Source organism: Notolepis coatsorum (assembly GCF_963971535.1).
Source record: "Notolepis coatsorum genome assembly, chromosome: 3".
Taxonomy (NCBI): domain Eukaryota; kingdom Metazoa; phylum Chordata; class Actinopteri; order Aulopiformes; family Paralepididae; genus Notolepis; species Notolepis coatsorum.
In genome coordinates this window covers 176527332-176552562 of record NC_140167.1, presented here as the reverse complement: position 1 = coordinate 176552562, position 25231 = coordinate 176527332, and the positions used below count along the sequence as shown (strand labels likewise).

Genomic DNA, 25231 nt, shown 5'->3' with positions numbered 1-25231 from the left:
GGGTGAAGGCGTCAACTAAGCTGGTCAGTGCTAAATTCGTCTGGCATGGCCTCAGGAAGGACATCGCAGCCTGGGCCGGCTCCTGCGTGGCTTGCCAGCGTGCAAAGATACACCGTCACACCAAAGCCCCCTTGGCACCGTTTCTCGTGCCGGAGAGGCGCTTTGACCATGTCAATGTGGACCTGGTGGGTCCCCTGCCCCCCTCCCACGGGTTCACTCACCTCCTCACCATGGTGGACAGAACCACTAGGTGGCCGGAGGTGGTCCCGCTGGCATCGACCACATCCGCCGAGGTGTCCCGGGCGTTCATTGGGTCCTGGGTAGCCCGTTTTGGCACACCATCTGATCTCACATCCGACCGGGGCCCACAGTTTACGTCCGGGCTCTGGACTGCAGTCGCCGAGGGCCTGGGAGTGAAGCTCCACCGCACCACAGCCTACAACCCACAGGGCAACGGCTTGTGTGAACGGTTTCACCGCTCTATGAAGGCTGCTCTGCGGGCCAGCCTTACATACTGCAACTGGGTCGACCGGCTTCCCTGGGTCATGCTTGGCCTGCGCTCCGCCCCCAAAGAAGACCTGCAGGCCTCGGCTGCTGAGCTGGTGTACGGACAGCCGCTGCGAGTCCCTGGGGAGTTCCTCCCGGATGCCGAGGCTCCCTGGTCGGTCACCTCATCTCGGACTGTGCTCAGGGATGGCGCCGGTGCTTTCACCCCAGTCCCAACTTCCCAGCACTGCCTCCCGCAGTCCTACATGCCTAGGGATCTGCAGTCAGCCAGGTATGTTTTCATTCGCCATGACAGCCACCGTACTCCTCTGCAGCCCCCTTACGACGGCCCTTTTCGCGTCCTGGAGGCGGGGCCTAAGAACTTCATGGTGGACATTGGAGGAAGGTCAGAGCGGGTATCGGTCGACCGGCTCAAGCCTGCCCATTTGGACCTAGACAGGCCAGTTGAACTGGCCCGGCCCCCGCGGCGTGGACGACCCCCTGCCCGGCCCCTGCCAACTGCTTTTCCCTCTAGTCACCTCATATCTCCTGAATCCCCCCCACACGCCCCAATCCCCACCTCTACCCCTGCACGGGTGATACGGACTCGTTTTGGGCGCCTGATCCGCCCCCCCCGCCTCGTTGACTGTGGATGATCTTTTGGGGGGTTATTGTGAATTCTGGGGGGGCCTGTGTGGTGACACTTATCACGCACAATTGGTGCAGACATTCACTGGACTTGAGGAGCAGAGGAATGCTCCTTTAAGCCTGGGGATTCTGGGAACGGTGTGGGTATTTGGTGACGTATATTAGGTCACCTGTCAGCTGTCAGCTGGCTGCTGTCACTTTGAAGTAGTAACGTTAAACGCCTCTGCACTCTGTTTGATGTATGTAATTTATGTTGGGAAGTAAAGGAAAGACTCGACTACCGTCTCCCGTTTCATCCTTTCTTGCGATCCCACAAGACGATATTAAGTTAACATTGGGAGTGGATGGTGGCATTCAAGGGGGTAAAAAGGAAAACACGGCTGGCTCCCAAAGTGTTAAGGAACAACTCTTTTTTTTCACGAGCAAGTCGGAGGATCTTGACTTTATCCTGAAAGTGTTGTAGCTTTATCAGGATAGGTCTCGGGTTGGATCTGTCGAGAGGTCGGATTGCGATGAGCCTTTTCAATGGATAATGGAGTGGGGAAGTGATCCTGCCCCAGGAGTTGAGGATTAAGGCCAGCCATGAACCCAATCAGGTCCCGACCTTCAGCGGCCTCGGGTACTTTTATGAAGCGGAGGTTCAAGAATCTGCTTCTGTTCTCCATATCATCAATCTTTGTCAGCAGGTAAGAGTTGTCTTTTTCAAGTTGTGTGACCCGGGTGGTGAGATCATTCACATTGTCTTCATTGGCTCCAACACGTTGCTCCATTAGCTGCCGATAGTCTGCTAGTGTGGATACAGAGTTCTGAATGCCGTTCAAAGTACAAACAATAGGTTCCAGCTTAGCATCCAAGAAGGCCATCATATCAGTTCTTATCTGTTGGACGATGGATTGAGATAAGGTTCTCATTGTGTCTTCATCCATTGTTTCTAGTACAAACAATTAGGGATGCCCCGATCGATCGGCCACCGATCGTTATCGGCCCATATTCAGTATAAATATGCGATCAAACCCGATATCACACGCTGTTGCTGAGTTCTGTCTCAGACACCGGTGGTGCGGCGTCTGCTCATTCCTCCAGCCCCTCCCGTACGCATGTAAACACGGGTCTAGTCTAGTGAGACACGGGACACGGGAGGACGGCGTCTCCTTGAGCTACCATTAGCTTAGCTACCGTTACAAAATGACCCAGTCAACTATTCACTTTTAGTTTAATACATGATGAGGCATTGTCTAACCGAACGGTATCTAGCCGGCCAGCTACCGATAGCTCCTGACATAAACAAACGCTCCACAAAGTCTAGTAGAGTGTATGATACCTGTTAGCTGTTACAGATAGCTCCTGATATCAATGTCTTATAACACTGATTCGATGCGTATTCGAGCTGAGGGCTTGTGAATGTGATTTAACGTTATACCAATACTAGGGTCCAGCTGCAGCGCCGGAGAATCCTGGCCGTAGCTCGAGGCTACTCGAGTATAGGTCCAGCTGCAGCTCCGGAGAATCCTGGCCGTAGCTGGAGGCTACTAGAGTACACACAGACAGTGGAGCTTGTTGCGTGGTGGCGATGTCTCGCAGATAATACAAGTACAAGTCTAATTATATAATATATATATTTTATAAAAAAAAAAAAATTATATAAAATAAAATTTAATTTCTTTTAATCAAAAACGATCGGTATCGGATCGGTATCGGCCGATTTGGCTCACGACGATCGGTGATCGGTATCGGTGGCAAAAAACGTGATCGGGGCATCCCTACAAACAATCAGTCGTTTAGCCAAGCAGAGTTGCAAAATGTTAGTGGTATAAAGCTACAAGTCTTGTCTATAGATATAGATGTAGTAGATAGATGTAGTGGTTTAAGAAGTCATTAAGCTACAGTTTAAATAATGAAAGAGTCAAACAGACATGAGCTCAGACCCAGCTTACTCACTTGCAGCCATCTTGTTTTCTGAAGATATTTTATTTTGTCTATGATTGAATTATGTATTTGCATTTGATTTCCAGAGTATAAGTACCTGTCATCTTGCTCTTTTAGCTTGTACTTAAAAGAAAATAACAATTTCAACGCAAACATACATAAATTGCATCACAAATTTGTGGGGAATTCAATGTCTTAGTTTGTGTGTCCCTCAACAGAAGATCCTACAGGATGAGGATCTACGAGAGGGATAACTTACAGGGCCAAATGCACAAGCTGATGGAGGACTGTGACAACATCATGGATTGTTTACTGTATGTCCGACTGCCAGTCCTACAACGGCATTGATAGTCACTGCTGCTGATGTACGAACAGCCTCACAGAGGCAGGAAAGACGTACATGAGGGCTGGAGAGGACAGGAGCTTCAGGGAGATGGCTCACAGTAGAGCTGCCGCGGTATTGATATTTTCCTTACCGCACAAATTTGCGCAATATTTCCTACCGCCGCGGTAATTACCGCACAGTGCGCACAAAAAAAAAAAAAAGTTTGAATGCATTTTTTTTTTTTTTAGTAGTCTACTCTTATAGCCTGCCTCTAGTCTAATGGCGCTTTTCCACTGCATATTACCTACTCGACTCGACCCGCTTTAGGCACCTGGTACTTCGTTCCTTTTCCACTGCAGCCAGGTACTACTCCGTTTGGGGAATGGGGATGCAGGCGGGGCCGCTCGCTTGTGTACACTGAAAGCTCCGTGGGCATAGATGTCCGAGGGCTTGCAGCAAGCCAGAGTTTAACACAGTTTCAATCAATCAATCAATAACAACATTAACCAGACTCTCGTTGCGTCTATTCTGCCAAAGCTAACGTTACCTCTCATTGTGTATTCTACCAAGCAAACCCGGGTTTAACGTTGTTACATCTCGTGTATATCGGCTGACTGTAGTATTAGGCTAATCACAACAACAAACTTAACACATCAGCGATCTTGTTGTGACACTAAACTCTCCGCTCGGTGGTAAATTGGGTTGATGTCGGTTTTGTTTCATCAATAAATAAGGCAGAATACACAGTGAATCCATTCTTTTTTGTTTATTGCACTTGGTTCTGTCGCAAACAAATCCTGAATGAAATGCATCCTTAGCGAGGCAGTAAAGATGGCGGCGCGGCGTTCTGTTTTCGTTCAGAGGCTACAAAGTGTGACGCGTCGAGTAGGGGGTATCTGCAGAGCCGCAGAGCCAGGCTGGACCAATAGGGTCGCTTGGAACCGAGTAGGGTATATCTGCAGAGCCGCAAGCCAACTTTATTATTATGATAAAAAACAGCGGTGACGCCGCGGTATTCAGCCTAACTCTGCGGTGAGCGTGATGCAACAGCGATACCGCGGTAATGCGGTTATCGCGGCAGCTCTAGCTCACAGTGGCATGAGATTCAGCTCTGTGAGACGTATTATGGACTCCTGTTAGAGAAGAATTAAATAAAATTATTACAAAACGCAACCTCATCATATTGTGATATGGATATGATCTCATCATGTATTTGTTTTATTATTTTACCTTTATCTGCCCAGGGTATTAAAGCTGAGCACTGATGAGCTTCTTCAGCAACACACTGATGAGCTTCTTTGGCAACACACTGATGAGCTTCTTCAGCAACACATTGATGAGCTCCTTCAGCAACACACTGATGATGAGCTTCTTCAGCAACACATTGATGATGAGCTTCTTCAGCAACACATTGATGAGCTTCTTCAGCAACACATTGATGATGAGCTTCTTCAGCAACACATTGATGAGCTTCTTCAGCAACACATTGATGAGCTTCTTCAGCAACACATTGATGTGCTTCTTCAGCAACACATTGATGAGCTTCTTCAGAAACATGCTTATGAGCTTCTTCAGCAACACATTGATGAGCTTCTTCAGAAACAGTGATTATCTTCTTCAGCAACACATTGATGAGCTTCTTCAGAAACACGCTTATGAGCTTCTTCAGCAACACATTGATGAGCTTCTTCAAAAACAGTGATTATCTTCTTCAGCAACACATTGATGAGCTTCTTCAGAAACACGCTTATGAACTTCTTCAGCAACACATTGATGAGCTTCTTTAGAAACAGTGAGTATCTTCTTCCGCAACACACTGATGAGCTTCTTCAGCAACACATTGATGAGCTTCTTCAGCAACACATTGATGATGAGCTTCTTCAGCAACACATTGATGATGAGCTTCTTCAGCAACACATTGATGAGCTTCTTCAGCAACACATTGATGAGCTTCTTCAGCAACACATTGATGTGCTTCTTCAGCAACACATTGATGAGCTTCTTCAGAAACACGCTTATGAGCTTCTTCAGCAACACATTGATGAGCTTCTTCAGAAACAGTGATTATCTTCTTCAGCAACACATTGATGAGCTTCTTCAGAAACACGCTTATGAGCTTCTTCAGCAACACATTGATGAGCTTCTTCAAAAACAGTGATTATCTTCTTCAGCAACACATTGATGAGCTTCTTCAGAAACACGCTTATGAGCTTCTTCAGCAATACATTGATGAGCTTCTTCAACAACACATTGATGAGCTTCTTCAGCAACACATTGATGAGCTTCTTCAGCAACACATTGATGTGCTTCTTCAGCAACACATTGATGAGCTTCTTCAGAAACACACTTATGAGCTTCTTCAGCAACACATTGATGAGCTTCTTCAGAAACAGTGATTATCTTCTTCAGCAACACATTGATGAGCTTCTTCAGAAACACGTGTATGAGCTTCTTCAGCAACACATTGATGAGCTTCTTCAGAAACAGTGATTATCTTCTTCAGCAACACATTGATGAGCTTCTTCAGCAACACATTGATGAGCTTCTTCAGCAACACACTGATGATGAGCTTCTTCAGCAACACACTGATGATGAGCTTCTTCAGCAACACGTTGATGAGCTTCTTCAGCACCACACTGATGATGAGCTTCTTCAGCAACACATTGATGAGCTTCTTCAGCAACACACTGATGAGCTTCTTCAGCAACACACTGATGATGAGCTTCTTCAGAACAGATTTCTAGCATTTCCTCTTTGTTCTTACCTGGGATTCAGCAAAGTTTTCTTATTGTTGCTTTTTTTCTCAGGCAAGACCAAATTATAAGAGTGGTCGAGAGCAATGTTCCCCCTAAGGTGCGCCCGTGCGCGTGCACGCACATGGCAAAACACTCCCGCGCACATCTGAAATCGGTCCCACAATTATTATTTTTTTTTTTATTCAACAAACATGACCATGTTCACGTCTTAAACTCATACTGAGGCCTTAGTTTTGGTTTTAAATTGCATATCATCATTCATTTATTTATTGTCACAGAGCAGAAGAATTTTGCCAAAACAAACCAATAGTATCCAGCTGCAAAACGGCAGACCAGCCACACTCTCAGACCCAAACGCTTTAACGATTTTAATTATACATCAAATGATTTATGTCAAGGATTGCAATGCCTCGCTTGAATGAAGTTAACTTTCCACCTGGATAACGTCAACATTCAGGGTGAATGTAATGTGAGAAATTTGATCGGATCGGGAAAGATCGGTATCGGTAGATACTCAAAATCACATGATCGGGATCGGATCGGGAGCAAAAAAATTTGATCGGGACATCCCTAACGGTAACCTGTTGCGTGTGACGTTACCAAGAGAAGCCCCGCTTTCAGTGCTTTGTGGGCAGCGCTACTGCACGCTCACACAGACACACACAACAGATGAGGAAGTGGACAGATCCGACCAGCATTGCTGGCTCCTCACAATGCAAACGCGAAAATGTACATTACAGATGAACTGCAGAGAAAATGTCCAATTTATCATCCCGGTCGAGACTAATTGGAAGCGGAGTGCAACGCGTGCAAAGCTTGACCATATGTTTATGTGTCTAATAAAGGTGCTGGCGATCTCAAAGCTCACATGGACACAGCAAAACATTACAAACAAAGCAGTGCGAGGCGAGAGTTTGATGGCAAAGTTGACCGAATTGATTGAAGAATGCAGCTATACAGAGAGAAAGAAAATAATTGAAAACTATTTTGATGCCTCAAAATGATGTTTTGGTTTGATAAGATGCTTATGATACAATCATTCTAAGGATTATGTGTGTAATAAATTAGTTTAGTACACTAATTGCAACACATCTGAAACTGCATAGTGCACTTTTAAATTAGTATCTTTGTGAGGTTACTGTTTTATAATTTACATTACATTGAAAAGATGAAGATATATTTTTTAAAGCTGGATTTTCTAATACAGAAGAGGTATTATTTAGAACATTACATCATATTTTTCTTGTTATTTATTTTGTCCAGTAAGACTTGAAAATATATATTATTTTGTCATAGGTTGATTTAGTTATTTTCTTGAGATTTGTCAGATAGATTACTTTAGGCATAATACAGCATGTTGAGTAACTTTGGTTATAGAGATAGTATTTTGTTATATAAAATAATATAAACAATAATTTTATATCCATACAGAGGAGGTATACTTTAAATATATTATAATGATAAGGTATCTTTGAGTAAACTTTGATTAAGTATCTTGAGGCTGAAGGCAGAGTGTCCTCTTTAAAAAAAATCACAATATGGTCACCCTTGAAGTCGCATTATAATTCACTTAATAAAATAATGACGAGTCAGCCTCCTAAAAAGACAAAAGTTAGTGACACGACTCACACCGCCGCCGCCAACCCAGCCAAAGTAAGGACTATGCTCTGTATCGTCAATCAATGGTCAAATAAATATTTGATTAAGGAATATAATATGCCATTTTGTATTATTTCTCTGTGTATCAGCAAAATGTATATATTTTTATGTTAGACATTAAGGGAAATTAAGATTCTCAGATTTTTTACAAACCGCCGCTTATCAACTAACCGGTTAATCAGCAGGTGACGTATGTTGCTCAGTAGTTGCTGATGTCTGCTCAGGAGGTTTGAGTGTTTGCTCAGACCAAAAAATAGGGATGTCCGATATTATCGGCCGACCGATATTATCGGCCGATATCGGCAGTAAAATGTGATATCGGAAAATATCGGTATCGGTAAATTTTTTTTTTTTTTTTTTACATTTATTTAACCTTTATTTACCCAGGCAAGCAAGTAAGAACCAATTCTTATTTTATTTATTGTCAAAAGTATGCATGTTGGTTTAATTCAACAACAAGAGATATGTAATGTTAATTTTTACTTTTTTAATTATCATATTTTGCACAGATAATGCTTACATTTAGAAAGCCTTTTGAATGCATCCAGTGAAATTATTAATTACCTGAAATTATTCAGTTTTTTTGGGGGGAAACCCTGCATATATCGGTATCGGTTGATATCGGTATCGGTATCGAAATTAAGAGTTGGACAATATCGGAATATCGGTATCGGTAAAAAAGCCAATATCGAGCATCCCTACCAAAAAATAATTAGAGGGAACATTGGTCGAGAGCACTCTTACCGAAATAAGAAATTCTTACAAAAAAAAATAAAAGCCTACTATTGGTTAATTGCCCCCAAATACGACTTTAAAACCCCAGAACTTATTGCGTGCGTTCTGCTTCTGAAATGGATTATATAGTGCTGTTAGACCAATTAGATGTTCTGGCTGCCCAGGCCGTACGCATAGAGCGCGTATATAGAGATTGTTTAGATCTATTTGCCGAGCCAGATGAGTGGCTGCTTAGCCGTTTCAGATTGCCAAGAGCGGTCCTTTTGGATATATGCAATACTCTGGAGCCTCAACTCACACACAGAACACGCCGGTCAAATGCTGTGCCTCCACATCTACAGGTTCTGAGCGCACTTGGGGTTTTGGCCACAGGCACCTTTCAGAGAGAGATAGCCGACAGGTCAGGCATTTCCCAACCTACTCTAAGTCGCACGCTTCCGAGAATGCTGAAAGCAATTATAGCATCCATACTACCACAGTACATATAATTTCCATATAATGCCAACCAACAGATGGAAATCAAGAATGCCTTTTTTGACATCGCTGGATTTCCAAATGTCATTGGTGCAGTAGACTGCACACACGTACGCATCAGCGCACCCTCGCCAGATCCATATCCATTCCTCAACCGTAAGCTGTACCGTTTCCCGGCCAACCACGGACATGTCCGTGTTTCGGATCCAACGCTAGAGGGCCGGCTAGGTTGTTTTGGCTTTTATTCCATTTTAATAACCTACTCAATGTCACCGAGTGGCACTGCAGAAGTACCCTACTCTTTGAATTCGAAAAAGTGCATTGCCGGCCAGATCCTCGTAGGGGCGCTCTCTCGATATGCAGTGTTCCCTGTGGCAGAAGTTGTCTTGTTTTTTCTGGATCTTCAATGTAGTTTTAGTTTTCTGCTAACCTGAAGCTATGCCTGTAGGATGTAGCACGGAATACGCTTTGGGACGCAGATTTCAGTGTGCAGTAAAGGAATAGATGATCAGCCAATGGACATATCGATCTACCAGATGGCGATTGATAACTGGGAAATCCTTTTTGCAGTCCAACCGGTCACAGGTAAGATCGATTTGACGTCAATTTCAGCTTGGTCGGGCCTTGCTTTGATAGCCATCCACCCGGTCAGCGAATGAGGCTACCGAGGCTAATGCTGTTATTGGTAATCAATAATGTGAAACGACGTCCCCCGCCCCCCTTTCATGCATTCATGGTGGACCATCATATCGATCATATGCAGTTTGATTTTTAACTCTAGCTTCTCTATAGCAGAAATGCCATTGGATTTAACGTTACTAGCTTAGCGCCTTATATCTCGCCTTCCAAGTATAGATTTAGCTCTACAAACAGCCTCACAAACTATTTGAAATGCTGGCCGTCTAGAGTGATATTAGACGGCCCCGAATGTGTTAATGTGCAGGTGATATCAGATGCAAACTGTCAAATTCTCAATGTCGTGGCCCGACACGACTCCTTTATCCTGCAAAACAGCGCATTGGGAATACGTCTTGCTCATGGAGCTGGTGGAAACGGGTGGCGTATTGGTAAGTTATATAATTTGGAAAACATCCAATTGACCCTTTCTAGAAACTTATATGAATATAATTGCCCTTAGGTGACCGGGGTTATGCTCTCGCCCCATGGCTCATGACCCCACTTGGACACCCGAGAAGAGACAGGAGCACTTGTATAACTATATACTGTACATGCACGCACTCATTCCGTGGTAGAACGCACATTTGGAGCACTGAAGGGCAGATGGCTGTCTCGACACCGCTGGTGGGAAACTGCTGTATGCCCCAGAGAAGGTGTGTCTCATGGTAATGGCATGCTGTATGCTGCACAATGTGGCCATGAAGCGTGGCGTGCCACTGCCCGTGCACATTCCTCCCATGGAGGAAATGCCAGAAGACGCACAAGAAGCACCGAATGCTGATGAAGGTGCTGTCGCTCGGGATCTGTTAATCTATAAAATAATATAAATATATAAGGAATGCAACACAAGTCAGTTAAATAATTTTTTATTTATTTTTCAATGAGTCACTTATTTCTTTCAGCGTTTCATTTAGCGTGCGGAAACTGCGAGAGATATCGCGTAACTCTGCCATGATGTTCTCCTGATTTCTCAGGATGGCAGACACTTCGGGCCTTTGAGCGACACCTGCATGGCGAGGCCGAGCTGGTTCTACAGAATCCCTTGATGGCAATTCGTTTGCTGAAAATAAAATATGAATGCAGACGTTTGAGTGTTTATTGAAATAGCAAAGATGCACATGGATTGACTGCTAGAAAAATATATAATATTGCCCATGTAGGCTATAAATACATTTTGGGGTAGACTAGTGGGGACATTTAACATTTAACAAATATAGCAGGACCTTATACTGCTAATAAAATAAATCTGATGTATAGCACCTTTCTAGTACGCCTTACATGGGGGGAAGAAAAAAGAAAGATCCGTATACTGTACCTGGGATGCCGCATGATGCATTGGTCGGGGGTTGAATCCCTGATGGGCCCGGCTGTGGATCACCATCTCCTTCCAGGGATCTTGGTTTTCCTGTTCCAAGGATGACAAAGTAAATAAGCGCAAGCTCTTGTGTTTTATTGTTTAGACAGATATGTACAAATATAGGCTATGGTTATGTATGCTCTTGTCAATAACGTAATACAAACATACCTGGAACGGCGATACTGTCCAGAGGGGTGTCTGATCGGACACCACTTGTGCACACTTCTCCGATTATATCTCTAATGGTCTCGTCGATTGGCAAGAGGGACACGTCACCCTGCCCCCCCCCCCAGTCGCCGACATGGACCCCTTAACTTTTGCCAATCTTTTTTTGGAGTCCATCTTCAGATCAAATTTTTTTTCTTAATTTCGGTTACTGTGCGTCCTTCTGCCGAAACGGCATTCACGGCATCACTGATAATTTGCCAATGATCGTTTTTAGTGATACCTGTACTCACGCTCTGAAATAGTATATTTCAATAATTTTTTATGCTGTTTAATAAAACTTCAATCTCATTACTTGAAACGTTTTTTTCTTCCTGTTGCCTTTTTTTGGCGCCATCTCTAATAATAATAATAATAATATATATACATAGAATAGAATAGAAATATATATCCACGGCAGCAGGTGTAGGACAGTTTGCACCGGTACAAACATTCCCTTATATGCTGTTTAGGGGGCGTTACATATGTTAATTACAAACAATCGGCCACGCGCATTAAATTTACGAACAGGTGTGATTCATCATTCAGCACACCTGCGTACGCACGGTTTTGGACTATACCAACAGCTTGATGAATGTGGCGGTGGCTTTTCTTATTGTTCTCTTAACAGACGGGTAAGCAAGAATATAAGAAAAATAATAATGAGTATTGTTGAATGAGGCCCATTGATGAGCTTCTTCAGCAACAAATTGATGAGCTTCTTCAGCAACACATTGATGAGCTTCTTCAGCAACACACTGCTTCACACTCACTCATTTACACCAAATCACACCTGGAAGCTGCCCTGTACAACCATAGTCTCCTAACTTTGTACACTGCATAGATTCATTGGAGCAGTTGGAGGTGAAGACTTTAGTACTTTGCTCATTGGGACGTATTAATTTAATTAAGTGTTATTAATAAAATTTTCCCACACAGCTTTTCTTGCCGATCATGGGATCAAACTGGTGACCTTCTGGTCACAAGCCCTCCAAAAGGTCCCGTATTATTACTCCCAATGCAGGCAGTTGTTATTAACTCAATCAGCGCCAGGCCCAAGTAAAGTCGGGTTAACTCGCCAACCGTTCAGCGCCAGACCCGAGTATAGTCGGGTTTTCATCGTTATTTCTTTTATTCGATATTTCCATTCATTACATCCACACGGACTCGGTGTTAACATGGGGAATCATCCTGAGAATGCCAAAGTGCAATACTGGCCGCATCCACCCAGGTGGCAGTATCGAGCACCATTTGAAACATTATATCTTGGCCTGTGTGTCGATCAAAAGTCTCCGGTCGGATTTTTCTTTGTCGCGCAAGGATTCGATCGGATTGAGAAGTGTGAAATGCTCCCGGTGCATGATGTGTGGCGGATTATGTTGGCGACATGATCGACACCAATACTGGGACTCGCGATCAGATAATTGGGATATTCTTTTTGGGGTACATCCTAGTGAAGGTAAGGCCTATATGGTATCTCACCTGCTGTGATCCAACCATGACTTCACTTCGATCACAACATTTGTGTGTAACGTTACCCCACAACGTGTGCCATTGGTGACGATCAAAGCATCAAAAAACTACCCCCACCCACCCTTTCATGCATTCATGATGAAACATAATACCGATAATATAGATCTGATTTCGAAATAGTAGCGTGTACAGGCGAGAAACGGCAACGTCTTTAGTGAAATGCGCGTATTGCTGCATAGCGTCGTTTTCTGGGATTAGACAGGATTACTCTAAAACTATACTCATATTCACCACGGTATAAAATGGGAATGTATGGATGAAATAATAATTTCTTTAACACATATTGAACGATAGATAGTCGATGTCAAATGGGCCATAGTATTGTATCCATAGCTATAATATAGAATATAGTTATAGCCCTGCAAACACTGCCACTTATTCCTATTTTTAGAGCGTCGGCGTGGTGTACAAACGATGCTCAACTGCATGGCGTCCATTGAGTTAATTATCGTTTAAGCAGCAGATGACAGATACAATGAAATATTCTGAGCGAATTCTCCCTGCAGCCTCCCATGGTATCTTTATTGATGTCAAATAAATAGAAGTAGGTTTCACCTTTTATGTTTTTGTTGAACTATAGTATAGTTTTAAATGAACTATTGAACTTGCCTCACACAGAGTAAATCCTATTAGTACTTCAAAGATATTTCTACCGACATAATGTATTGTAGTAAATATTACAGAAAATATTGACTTGGTTGTGATGCTAAAAAAGCGGCACAACTGATACATTTGCTGCTTGCACCTACCTGTTCCCACAGGAGAGTGGCAGCAACTGGCACTGCGCCAGATGCATACAGTCTGGAATAGTAACCATTTACAGTGCGATTTAACAAACATTATAGTCCACCATGCTATGCTGCTGAGTAAGGCATTCAAAACAATGGCTCCATTGATCATTTAGCTATCAAGTTGGGTATAAAAGTGAGTGAGGTGGGATGGGGAAAGTACCAGTGGAGTCAGGGACAGCAGAGAACATCACAATGGGCAAGGTAGGAGAGCTAGACCTGTTTTACCTTCTGTATTAGGATGATTATTTCCTACCTCAAAAGGGGTTTCATGTTTTATGTTAAGCTAAAAACATAATTTTACCTTTTACTATTAGCACTGCCTGAAATATATTATGCTGTTTTCAGATCACTTTCTACGAGGACAAGAACTTCCAGGGTCGCTCCTATGAGACCAGCAGCGACTGCCCTGAGCTAACCTCCTTCCTGACCCGCTGCAACTCCTGCAAGGTGGAGAGCGGCTGCTTCATGGTCTACGAGAGGCCCAACTTCATGGGCCACCAGATGCTGGTGAGGAGAGGAGAGTATCCTGACAACCAGCGCCTGTTGGGAATGACCATGAATGACTGCGTCCGTTCCTGCCGTATGGTCCCCATGGTATGTGCACTCATTTGTAAAGTTGATGGCTTTAGATTGTGTAAATATACAGATATAAATGTGTTTTCCAATACAGCACAGAGGGACTTTCCGCATTAGGATCTACATTTGAAAGTATCAAATTGTAGGGCGGCTAAGTGGCGCAGTGGTCAAGACGCTCGCCACTAACGCAGGAGATGCTGGGTTCGAGCCCAGCTCTCTGCGTTGCTACCTGCTTGGCTGGTCGTTCATACTAACACAATTGGCAGTGTTAGGGGTGGGAAAGCCGGTGGGTGGGGATTGGACGTTGTGAACAGCGACTCCTACATGTCGGTTTGTGCGCCTGTACAGCAGAATCAGGAAGTATCGGGGGCAGCGTGAGCCTCCCACGCGTTACTCCTCGCCACTGAGAGATTGCGCTGTTCAGGTGAAAAGATGCGACAGCTGCCTCCTCGTGTACCGGAGGGGACACGTGATGCAAGGCTTGGTCCTCACTGAAGCCGACCAGTGGGACGCATAGTCTAGCAACGTTCGAGACAGGGGAGGGGAGAATTGAAGGGAGAATTGGCGAGGCGAAAAAAATTGGGATGGGAGAAAAATAGAAAAATAAGGCGAAAAAGTGGATAAAAAAAAAGAATGTATCAAATTGTAATATATTGAATTCTTTATTCTTTCTAACAGCACAGAGGACAGTTCAGGATGAAGATATTTGAGAGGGAGAACTTCTCCGGTCAGAGTCACGAGCTGACAGAAGACTGTGACTCCATTCAGGAACGCTTCCATATGTCCGACTGCCAGTCCTGCAATGTGATGGAAGGCCACTGGCTGATGTACGAGCAGCCCAACTTCAGAGGCAGGATGATGTACCTGAAGCCTGGAGAGTACAGAACCGTTAGAGACATGGGCATGACCATGGGCATGAAGATTGGCTCCATCAGGCGCATTATGGAATCCTGCTAGACAGATCAGCTTCAAGTGTTGAAACTGTTATCAGCTTATATGAATAAATAACTTGCCTACAAAAGGTTTTTCCAGTTCATCTAGTGATGTGTTTATAAAAGGATCTAATGTTTGAGAGAAATATTGTGTTTAGGGCTATGATCACATTGGACACATTTTTCTTGCGCTAAAACACAAGGTGCGGTGGTGTACATAGAGAATCGAAAGTGCACAGGGTGCAACGAGCGATACCACTGATTACCGTTGCTACCTCAGCTAACGTTACATAAGCTACAGTACATACATTACTACTCGCAGTGCTCCAGGAGTTGCTGTTCATACCTCTGTCGTGGTAAGATCTGCTCGTACAAACCATTCTCCATTATCGATTGTTTTGTCAGAGCCACACTGCTAACATTAAATTACTGGATTAGATTTTGTATAAATGGTAAATTGCTGTATTTATATAGTGCTTTTATTATATAATTCCTACATTTTACCCATTCACACACCGATGGCGGAGGCAACCATGCAATGTGCCAACCTGCTCATCGGGAGTAGTTAGGGGTTAAGTGTCTTGTTCAAAGACACTTCGACACGCTGCCCGGGAGTAGCGGGAATCGAACCAGGAACCTCTGGATAACCAGACGACTGCTCTACCTACCTAGTGTCATGTTTAAAATGAATTAAAACAAGGGCCGTTAGGTGGCGTAGCGGAGATTGCGTTCGTCACCAACCCCGAAGCTGTGAGCTGGATGTTCGAATCCAGCTCACAGCTCCGGGGTTGTCACCAGCTTGGCTGGCCGTTCACACTAATACAATTGGCTGTATTAGAGGGTGGGAGAAGCTGGCGGGGTGGGTCCGGGTCGTTGTAAACAGCGACTCCTACAGTTCGGTCGGGGCGCCTGCTAAGCGTGGATAGGACCTGAGTGGGATAGTGTGATCCTTCCACACGCTACGCCCTCTCAGGGAGGATCCGCGCTGCCAGGTGAAAAGAAGCGGTTGATTGGCTGGACGTGTGTCGGAGGAAGCACGTGATAGCCTCCACTCTCCCAGATGATCTGACTGTGGGGGGTAAGTGCGCAGCGACCAGGAAGGGGATTGGGAATTGGCATACGACTAACATTGGGATGGGAGAAAATCGGAGGAAAATGGAGGGGGAAAAAGATCAATAATATAAAAAAAATAAAAATGAATTAAAACAACTAAAACACCATAAAACGAGAGTGGATTTACATGCCTTGTTGGTCCAGCACAGGAAGGAACATGCAAGAAACGCAAGAAAGGTCAACAAAACGTAACAGAAAGGGGTCGACCATACATTTAGATTACCACAGGAATCAAACGACAAGACAATACGAATAGAATGTTCATGTTGTCACATTGAAACCATTTGTAGTGCTTGTAACAATTGTATTAAATATGGATCAATGTGGATTACTTTATTTCACATTTGTAAACAAGCAGAATACGGAGAAATCGTGTAAAACCAAATTAAAACATATCCTGAGCTTGATCTTGGTAGATGAGTCTTTCAAACTGAGAGAAATAGAGATAGAAAATAGAGAAATATTAGCCTACACTAATAGAAAAGTAGTAGGCTGTAATGATGAAGCTTGTAAACAATACTTTTTGGGAGAGGACAGTGCTGTTTGCAAAAACATGGCTGAACATTCAAGAAAAAGAACAGAACCTGCAGATAATCAAAAATCATTGAGTCAAGTGACCAAAAAGACTAGCATCACAAGAACGTGCTAGAAAGGAACGTCTTCGAGGAAAAACAAGAGTAAATATCACTTACAGTTTCTCAAGAGAGGTCTCTGTAACACTAACACTAACAATTTACCAAATATAATCGTGTCTGCAGACACATTATCATTTGCACATATTAATTTACTCGGACTAGGTCATTATATATTGAATATGAAAACAATCACATCGAGCACACATTATCTTTTAAATGATCTTTATTGCCTATATTTATTGTAACTTATAATATTACCGATAGGGCATACAGACTCATCTGCACCTTTGTTTACACTGTTTATTTTTCTCATATTTTTATATTCAGAGATAATTATATTGTTTACACTGTTTATCTTTTGTGATTAAAATCTTCCAAATAAATATTTACCTCTGTTACACCTTCATCTGCTGTCCTGCTGTGTTACTGTGTTGGGAATCTAAAAAGAACGGAGTCCAGGTGGTCGATGTCCTCCACCTGTTATACAGCTTGATGTGTAATGAACTAACTTACAGTTGTAGAAGCAAAGCCTTATAATAATACCTAAACATTTACATATCCAAACTAAAATTGGCATTTCACTTCCTTACCTTGCCATAAAAATTATTTTGTCTGAAGGTATTGAGGCATACTCATTTAATTGATTTAAGTCATATACACCATAATAGTATATTTCCGCATTCGAGAAGTGAGTTCAAGTTGTGATGTTGTGGCTTTTTTGTGCTTTATTGTGATACAGCAATGGCATATATATATTGATATAATGTATATATATATTGTGGCAGACCGGCTGGCGTGGTAATAGACGGCCGCTATGTGTCGGCCAAGGCACTGGGGCATATGCCCATATTAGGAGTTCCGGAGAGACTCCAGGCAGAGCAGAGCGCATCAGCACAGATGAAGCGCACCTGTGCCAGACGCGCCCGAGACAGGTGAGCGCAATCACCACACAATCAAGCCATATAGAAAATGGAGACAGAGTGACAGAGTCATTGGAGTAGCTGAGGCGAAACCTGTACGAAGTGAGGAAGAAGAGAAGAAGAGGAGGAAGATTGTTGTCTGTGTGACCCCATGCTGTGTTTATCTGTGCTATAACCATAGACGTCTACATAATGGAGCAGTCGAAGCAGGTGCCCCACCACTATTGAGCTGGGGGGGGGCAAACGTCTGCTTTTGCACCCCCACTTTTTGATCATATGAAAAATATGATATACCCCCCCCCCCAATATATAAATCTAACCATAACTACGTAATTTCAATCAAATTAATAATACGCAATGACACTTAATAGCAAGTTTTTAAGTTTCCAAAGATTGCGACCCCCCCCCCCCCCTGCCCCATATGGTTTGATCCAGTGCCTCCCACCACCAGCAGACCTTGGCGCACGGCGCTGCAGCCTGCAGGTAGGCTGAGTGTAAATATCAAAGCCCACCGAGTGTGTCATAATATTGGTGGCAGGCAGGCAGGCTTTTCCAGTAAGTTGTTCAAATAAAAGGATTATGTTAGACATGTCTTTACTATTGAGTGGTAGAACTTCTACGGTTCTACCACGCAATACAATAAAAGTGTTTCACGGTCCCGAAATGCGATCTGGTCATACCGTAAACCCTCTAATAAATAATAATAACGTTTCCCTCTGGTTGGTGTTAGCTTTAGTGCTAGCCGCTAGCTAACGTTATCTAGATATGTGGTGTCAGCTGGATGACGTTGACTTCGTTTGCAAACGTTAACGCTATCTATATGGCAGACGAGCAGGGCCGGATTAACGACGGCTGCGGCCCGTGGGCCAATAGTGACGAGGGGCCTCCAATAATTTTTTTTTTTTTTTACTTTTTTTTTTGGAGATCGATGTCATGACTGTGCACTGCAGACTCAGGGAGGAGGCAGAGAAGGAGAGAAAGAGACACAAGAGTTACAGGTAATGGAAATATATCTTTTTTCTCTTTCTTATTAAAAACTTGGCCTATTTGAAAGGAGATTGATTTAATACAAATAAATGAGTGAAAAATCAATATACAGTATATATACAGTATATATATATTAATATATTATTATTATAGTAATTGGCTATCATACTGCAATATAAACTGAGTTTTATAGTGAAAAGAGCAGCTTTATTGGTCAAGATTGAAGGCTCTATATTGCAGGAAATTGCACGTACAGGTTCATTAAATAAAAAAAAAATCTGCCACCCCTTGCCTGTCCCAAAATATTAAAAAATTAATTTAAAGAAAATTTAAACAAAAATTACATATTTTTTTTTTTTTAATATCTTGCACCCCCACTTTCAACTATAACTAGGCGGCCATGGATAACCCCTGATCGTGTGTCTTGGGGGGTCAGGAGTGAGGGTATGCAAGATTGAACAGGTGGGTTTTGAGGTGGGACTTAAATGTTTCTACAGATGGGTGTGAGGATTGGATCATTCCCCGCCACACGGTTCTTTTTTTTTTTAAACTTTGGCCATTCCGCTGGCTCTTCTTGCGTTTATCGCTTTTTCTCTGGTCAAGAATGACCGACAGAAACAGGTTGAATGGGGGTACAGATGGGGGGAAGACACTCTGAGAAAGTTACGGCTTTGTCCGGGAATCGAACTTGCTACCCCAGATCCGTGACGAGCACGGTTGTCCCCGGCGCCGAAATAGCGCTCGAGGTACGCGGTGAGCTACTGGAGCTCCCCTCGCCACACGCTTCTTAAGGTACTGTGATGATTGGTCCGTTGCCTAACGCACACTTCTAGGTCAAGTACCAATTACCATCACGCACCTGATGTGTGTTCTAATCAGCGCTCCAGAAGCTTCATATACTGGGACCTTCTTTCAATCGTGGTCGGGTCGTTTTGAGTACTACTGCTTTGAATACTTCTGCTTCTGCCTGCTTTCCCCCCCGTTGCTGTGCCTCGTCTACTTTCCCTCCAGGACATCCTTGGATTGCCGCTGGTGAATACCTTGTTCCTCCGTTTGGAGCTGCGCCTCGTTGCCCGCTTTACGCGTTTGCGCTTTGGTGAGTTGGAACCAAACCCTTTTTTGGATTATCTGTTGTGTGTTTGGAGAACACTGAAGAGTATCATTTTTGTTTGCACTGGACTCCGCTAAATTGTGTGTTTAGAAGAGACACTGAAGAGTATCGTTTTTGTTTGCACTGAACTCCGCTAAATTGTGTGTTGTGGAGAACACTGAAGATTATAATTTTTGTTTGTTCTGGACTCAGCTAAGGGAGGAGGGAACTGCACTGCCTCTGTGTACTGTTGGACTGTTATTGATCTCTCTCTCTCTCTCTCTCCGTTTCCACCTCGAGTTGAAGCTGGGAGTATCTGCAGAGCCGCTACGGCGTCAACGCCGATTCCCCACCTCTAACACCAAGAGGATCTGCAGAGCCGCAGATAACTCTGCCGAAGGCAGTCTCCTTTTTTGTTGTTTCTAAATTGTTACTTGACTCCTTTTTGACTCTGAAAATAAATACGCCCTAGTATTTGGCTAACTCTGAACTACCTGTCTGTGCCGTGTGTTTGAGGTCGGTTTCAAACCCTAACAATTCTTTGATCTGTAATGGGAGTTGATTCCAGAGTTGGGGAGCAACGGAGGAGAATGATTTGTTTTCTGTGGATTTAAGGCGGTAGTGTGGTGTGCTCAGAAGGGCTAAGTTGGATGAGCGGAGTGAGTGGGAGGGAGTGTAGTGTTGAAGAAGGTTGTATATGTAATCAGGTGCTAGGGAGTGGAGGGCTTTGTAAGTGAGGAGACAGATCTTAAAGTCAATCCTATACTTGACAGGGAGCCAGTGAAGTGATATATACTTTTTATCATTCTTTCCAAAAGCAAAGAGGCCTAGAAGCGTGGCTAACGCTAATGGCACACTTACCAGCGAGGCTAACTGCCTAAGAAAACGGGCACAGAGGCACTGAAAGAGGGTTTCAACAGTCTAATGAACACACTACATTTATATTTAGTCATTTAGCTGACGCTTTAATCCAAATCGATTTACAAGTTTTGTATTACAAGACAGCGGGAAGGGTACAACTCTATCAGCTGAGTAACAATGTTCATCAAAGTGTTACAGTGTACAGTAGAAGCCCTTAGAAGTCCAGCATTTACTGCTATTCTACCACTACTCCACCACGCCACTTTGTGACTCCTATTGTTCTGGATTTCACACCTCCACTGCCTGCCACAGGCTGGGGAGATTTTCATCTTTTTTTTTTCGTCCCAAATGTCCCAGCCCCATCCAATTTCTTAGCTTTTTTCACTGTTTATTTATCATGCATTGCAACACTAATATATGGTACAGTAGCCCAAGTCAGACTGCCCATATAAAAATTATCTTGGGGGTTTGAGGGCAGTAGCCCCCTCCCTGGGGAAGCACTTAAGTTAAGTACCCTCGATTTGTTTACTGCAGAAAATGTACTTAAGCACTTAAGTTAAGTACCCTTGCTTTGTTTACTGCAGAAAATTAACACCTAGTGCTAGTGACATCGGAGTGACATAGGAGTGGCAGAAGGGACCTGATTCTGAAAAGATTCATCTGTAGGTTAGTATATTAGGACAAGTGCATGACAGTAAGGTTAGTGAGGGTTAGAGTTTTTTTTCTTTTCATTTCAGATAATGATTGAAGAAGTGCGTCTTTATAGTCAGGGGGCCAATCCTGAAAAGTGCTTCCGTTAACACTTTTGCACCATGTTTTGGTAGAAGCTGTCAACATATTTTTTTGGTAAGAGGGGACCTATTTAAGATGTTCTAGGTTGACACGTTTGAACAATTATTTTGTGACTTTTAGAGACCATTTCAGGCCAATTTTTTAGATTGCCTGCTCGAAATGACATGCCCACAATAAATATAGAATATCTCCCCAATCACAAGGGCCATATAGATAATCCTGGTATCAAAAGAAAGGTGACAGCAGTGGGATGGCTGCAGCAGTGTCAGAATGTAAATGGATGTTACTGTGTCAGAGAAAATAGAGCTAGACCATTTAAAAAAGTCAAATTTCTATTTTCGCCTAAAAGAAAACATGTTTTTAGAGTGAATATCAGCTTGGAAACATGAGATAGTAGCCCAAATAATTTAGGAATCATGATTCCAATGTATGCTACTGTAGGTACTTTTGCCAAGTTGTAATTTGATACAGTGCAATACTACACAGGTTTGAATAATGTAATGTCCAATCGGAAATCTATATGATTCTCGAAGTGACCTTTCGTGCTAATGCTTTTTGACTTTTTAATGTTGTATTTTGATAATACACTTGGATACCATGATAAGACAAAATATATTTGTGGATTATTGAGGATCATCTTCCCAGTAATGGAACCATTGTATGTATACAAAATATTACATAAAACATAAATAAAAACGAAAACAATCAAATGAATCCAGTGTTAGGGTCGGAACCAGAGCAACTCAGGGGTTAGGCATGTTCAAGCCAACAGGCGTGTTTATTTGGAAGAGGGAGAGACATTTCTTGGACGTGTATGGTGCAACTGGAATTCTGGATATGAAATGTGTCCCTGACCATGTGTATGAGTGCAAAGCGTGTGTAGTGCATATTGTGTGCAGAATGGGAATGTTGGAAGTGTTGTTAGTGTGCGTGTAGGCTAAGGCGTGAGCACAGGAGACAAGGTGTAGTCAAGGCAGCGTGAGGCACTAGAATCCTGTTGTCTACGAGGACAGGCCCAGGAATCCAATGGGGCACAGGAGACACTGAGGGCGGGATCCACAAAGAATGGATTGCACAGTGTTAATTGCACCCTTACTTACAATTCATTATGAATAAAAAATGGGGGACCCTGATGTAAACAAGACGAAAGTGTTTCTCTGGTCTGCATCCCCTTAACACTTGTGTGTATTGAGCCGTACTGTATTGTACCCATTCTGCAATATGTTTACTTTCGTCTTGTTTACATCAGGGTCCCCCATTTTCAATTCATAATGAATTGTAAGTAAGGTTGCAATTAGCACCGTGCAATCCATTCTTTGTGGATCCCGCCCTGAGGAGGAAAGACACACAAGGTCAGAATGGCACAACAACTGGATGCATAGCAAGGTAGTACACTTGGTAAGTCTAGAATCTCAGGTATATACCGTTAGGACCTAGAGGGCACTTCAGACTCAGGGTTTGCTCGTTACAGACGGTGATCTGTACGCCCCTGTGCCCTCCGTGTACATGCATGTGGAGGGCTGAGCATCGCACACTGAAGATCTCGTTGTTGATGTGCTTTTTTCTGGTGGCCGCACCACAACATCCAGATCAAGATCGGTTTCTTCACCATTAGTCTCTTGAATGTCATTGGAGTTCATGCACCACGCTGCACTGCAATACAGTCCTCTTCTGCAACAGAGACACTGTCTGGTACTGCACTGACTTACCACTTTCCTTGTATCAGGGTTAGAAATTAAAAAAAAATGTCAAGTGCTTTTTTTGCCCCCCTTAATTGATTTTCGGGGGCTTTTTTTGTATTTCGGGGGCACTGAATTTTTATGATAAACGGTAGGGGTGGGACGGTTCACAAAATGGATGGTTTGGTTCGTATCACGATTTTGGGGTCACGGTTTTCAGTTCGATATACGATAATTTTTATTAAAAAAAAATTTAACACTCAAATCTAAACATGCTTCTCATTTATTAAAAATTAAATAAAAGGTTTACAGTGTTTACAGCCTTAAATAATGTTTGGCACACAAAGACCGAACTGACTGAAAAATATAGGCTACATTTGTCAAAGTATTAACTTAGTGCAAACAAACAATATGCTCAGCCAGCACTAGACTTTCCTTTCTTTAATATAAACACACAAAAACAATGTCAACCATGTTTAAATTCCCTGATTGTCAGTTCTTAATGGAAAGATTCGTTTTCTGCTTGAAATTATTATGTTTCTGTCTACATTTATTTAGACTCACATTATTTAAATATTGAGTGCAACTGTGGTGGATTACGTAATTTGGTGAGTTGGAACTATCTATGGGTTGGCGCCGGGTCCCCACGGACATTTTAGCGTCATGGACCTTCAGCTCAGCCAACGTTATCATCTCCGGTAACGTTAGGAGGAGTTCATAACATCAACATGCAGTGGGACAGCGGCAATAGTCCCGGTTGGAGTTAGTAAAACACAGTTGTATGTTAGCCTTCTTGGATGTTGAATAAACGCCTATCATTGTCTTACACCCCGCCTCTCAGACTCCCATTTCCTCCTCTGCTACAGTAGCTAGTAGCTATGGTGACATTTCATTGACTGTACAGTATTAGCTTGCGGGCTGCGTCGGGCTACCATAGTTAAAACGTGCGTTGTGTTTACAAACTGCTAACGCTATGGCAAGATGTGTGTAGGCCTATTTTTACACAAACTGACTAGCACCTGGCTGCAGTGCTGCTGCTGCCTGCAGCCAGTGCAGAACACCGGCTCCGCCAAATGATTTTTTTTAATTTGCGCGTCATCTGAACCGTACGATACACAGACGCTCCATTACCGGATAAATATATATAATTAGTAAACTGTCGGGGGCATTAAGTGCCCCCCTTAACTGATTTTCGAGGGCATTTTGTCCATTTTCAAGGGCATTATGCCCCAAGCCCCCGTTAATTTCGAACCCTGCCTTGTATCCACACACTGTCAGCTGTACGCATGTGGATTGTACAGGTTCCTTGGTAAGAAGCATTAGACCAGCATACCATTCCATCATCTGCCAACCACAATTGATTGGTGAGGGCAGTTGTGGATGTGTCACTAGTGACTGTAGTGTTTCCAAACCTTCGTTTGGTAGTGGGCCCTCTTGAGGTGCATTGACAATGCATCTTCTGTTGGTGGTAATGTATCAACATTGGCTTTAAGTTTTCGAAAGAGAGCGCAGCGAACTTCTTGTATCGAGTTGCTGGTTGACTTAAGGTCATAGAGCTTACATACAAACTCTTCTGCCAAGGATAGGGAAGTAGTACTTGGTACTTCATCCTCACCAAAGTTGTGGAGAAGATGCAGGTACTGCTGGAACACTTTCCATGCTGTCCTTTTTCCATTTCCGGTGAACTGGCTCATCATCCAGTGATGGCATGAAATGCCAACAGACCATCGAGCATCTCATTTGGTAGTGTGATTTGATGGACTTTGATGTAGCGTGGTTTCTTAGCTGTTCCTGCTTTCATCCAAACTTCTTGGCTTAGTTGGTTTGCAAATACAAGTAGTAGCAGCAACACATCTGTGTCTCGGCACTGAATGATGAGCCTCTGAAACCCTTTTGTTGTTGCATCAGCTGCATGTAGTAGTATGCGTGTATACGCTTCTTCATGTGTAGCTTGTAGGGGAGACACATCAATCCCAGCTGCTGACGTGACTTTTTCAGGATCCTCAAACCCTCCACTGATAACAATTTCCTCATCATAAAGCTGCACATCATTCTCAAGCTCAGGTGATAGGAA

The 25231-nt window shown here is 43.3% G+C and overlaps 1 protein-coding gene across 1 annotated transcript; it reads left to right on the top strand.

Moving 5' to 3' along the window:
* Positions 1-13719: 13719 nt before the first annotated feature.
* Positions 13720-15105, top strand: LOC311226075 (gamma-crystallin M3-like; the record flags this gene model as incomplete). The annotated part of the gene is made up of 3 exons (XM_084311452.1): positions 13720-13773; positions 13918-14166; positions 14827-15105. 3 exons carry the CDS (start codon positions 13720-13722, stop codon positions 15103-15105), a joined length of 582 nt encoding a protein of 193 aa, XP_084167578.1.
* Positions 15106-25231: the final 10126 nt, after the last annotated feature.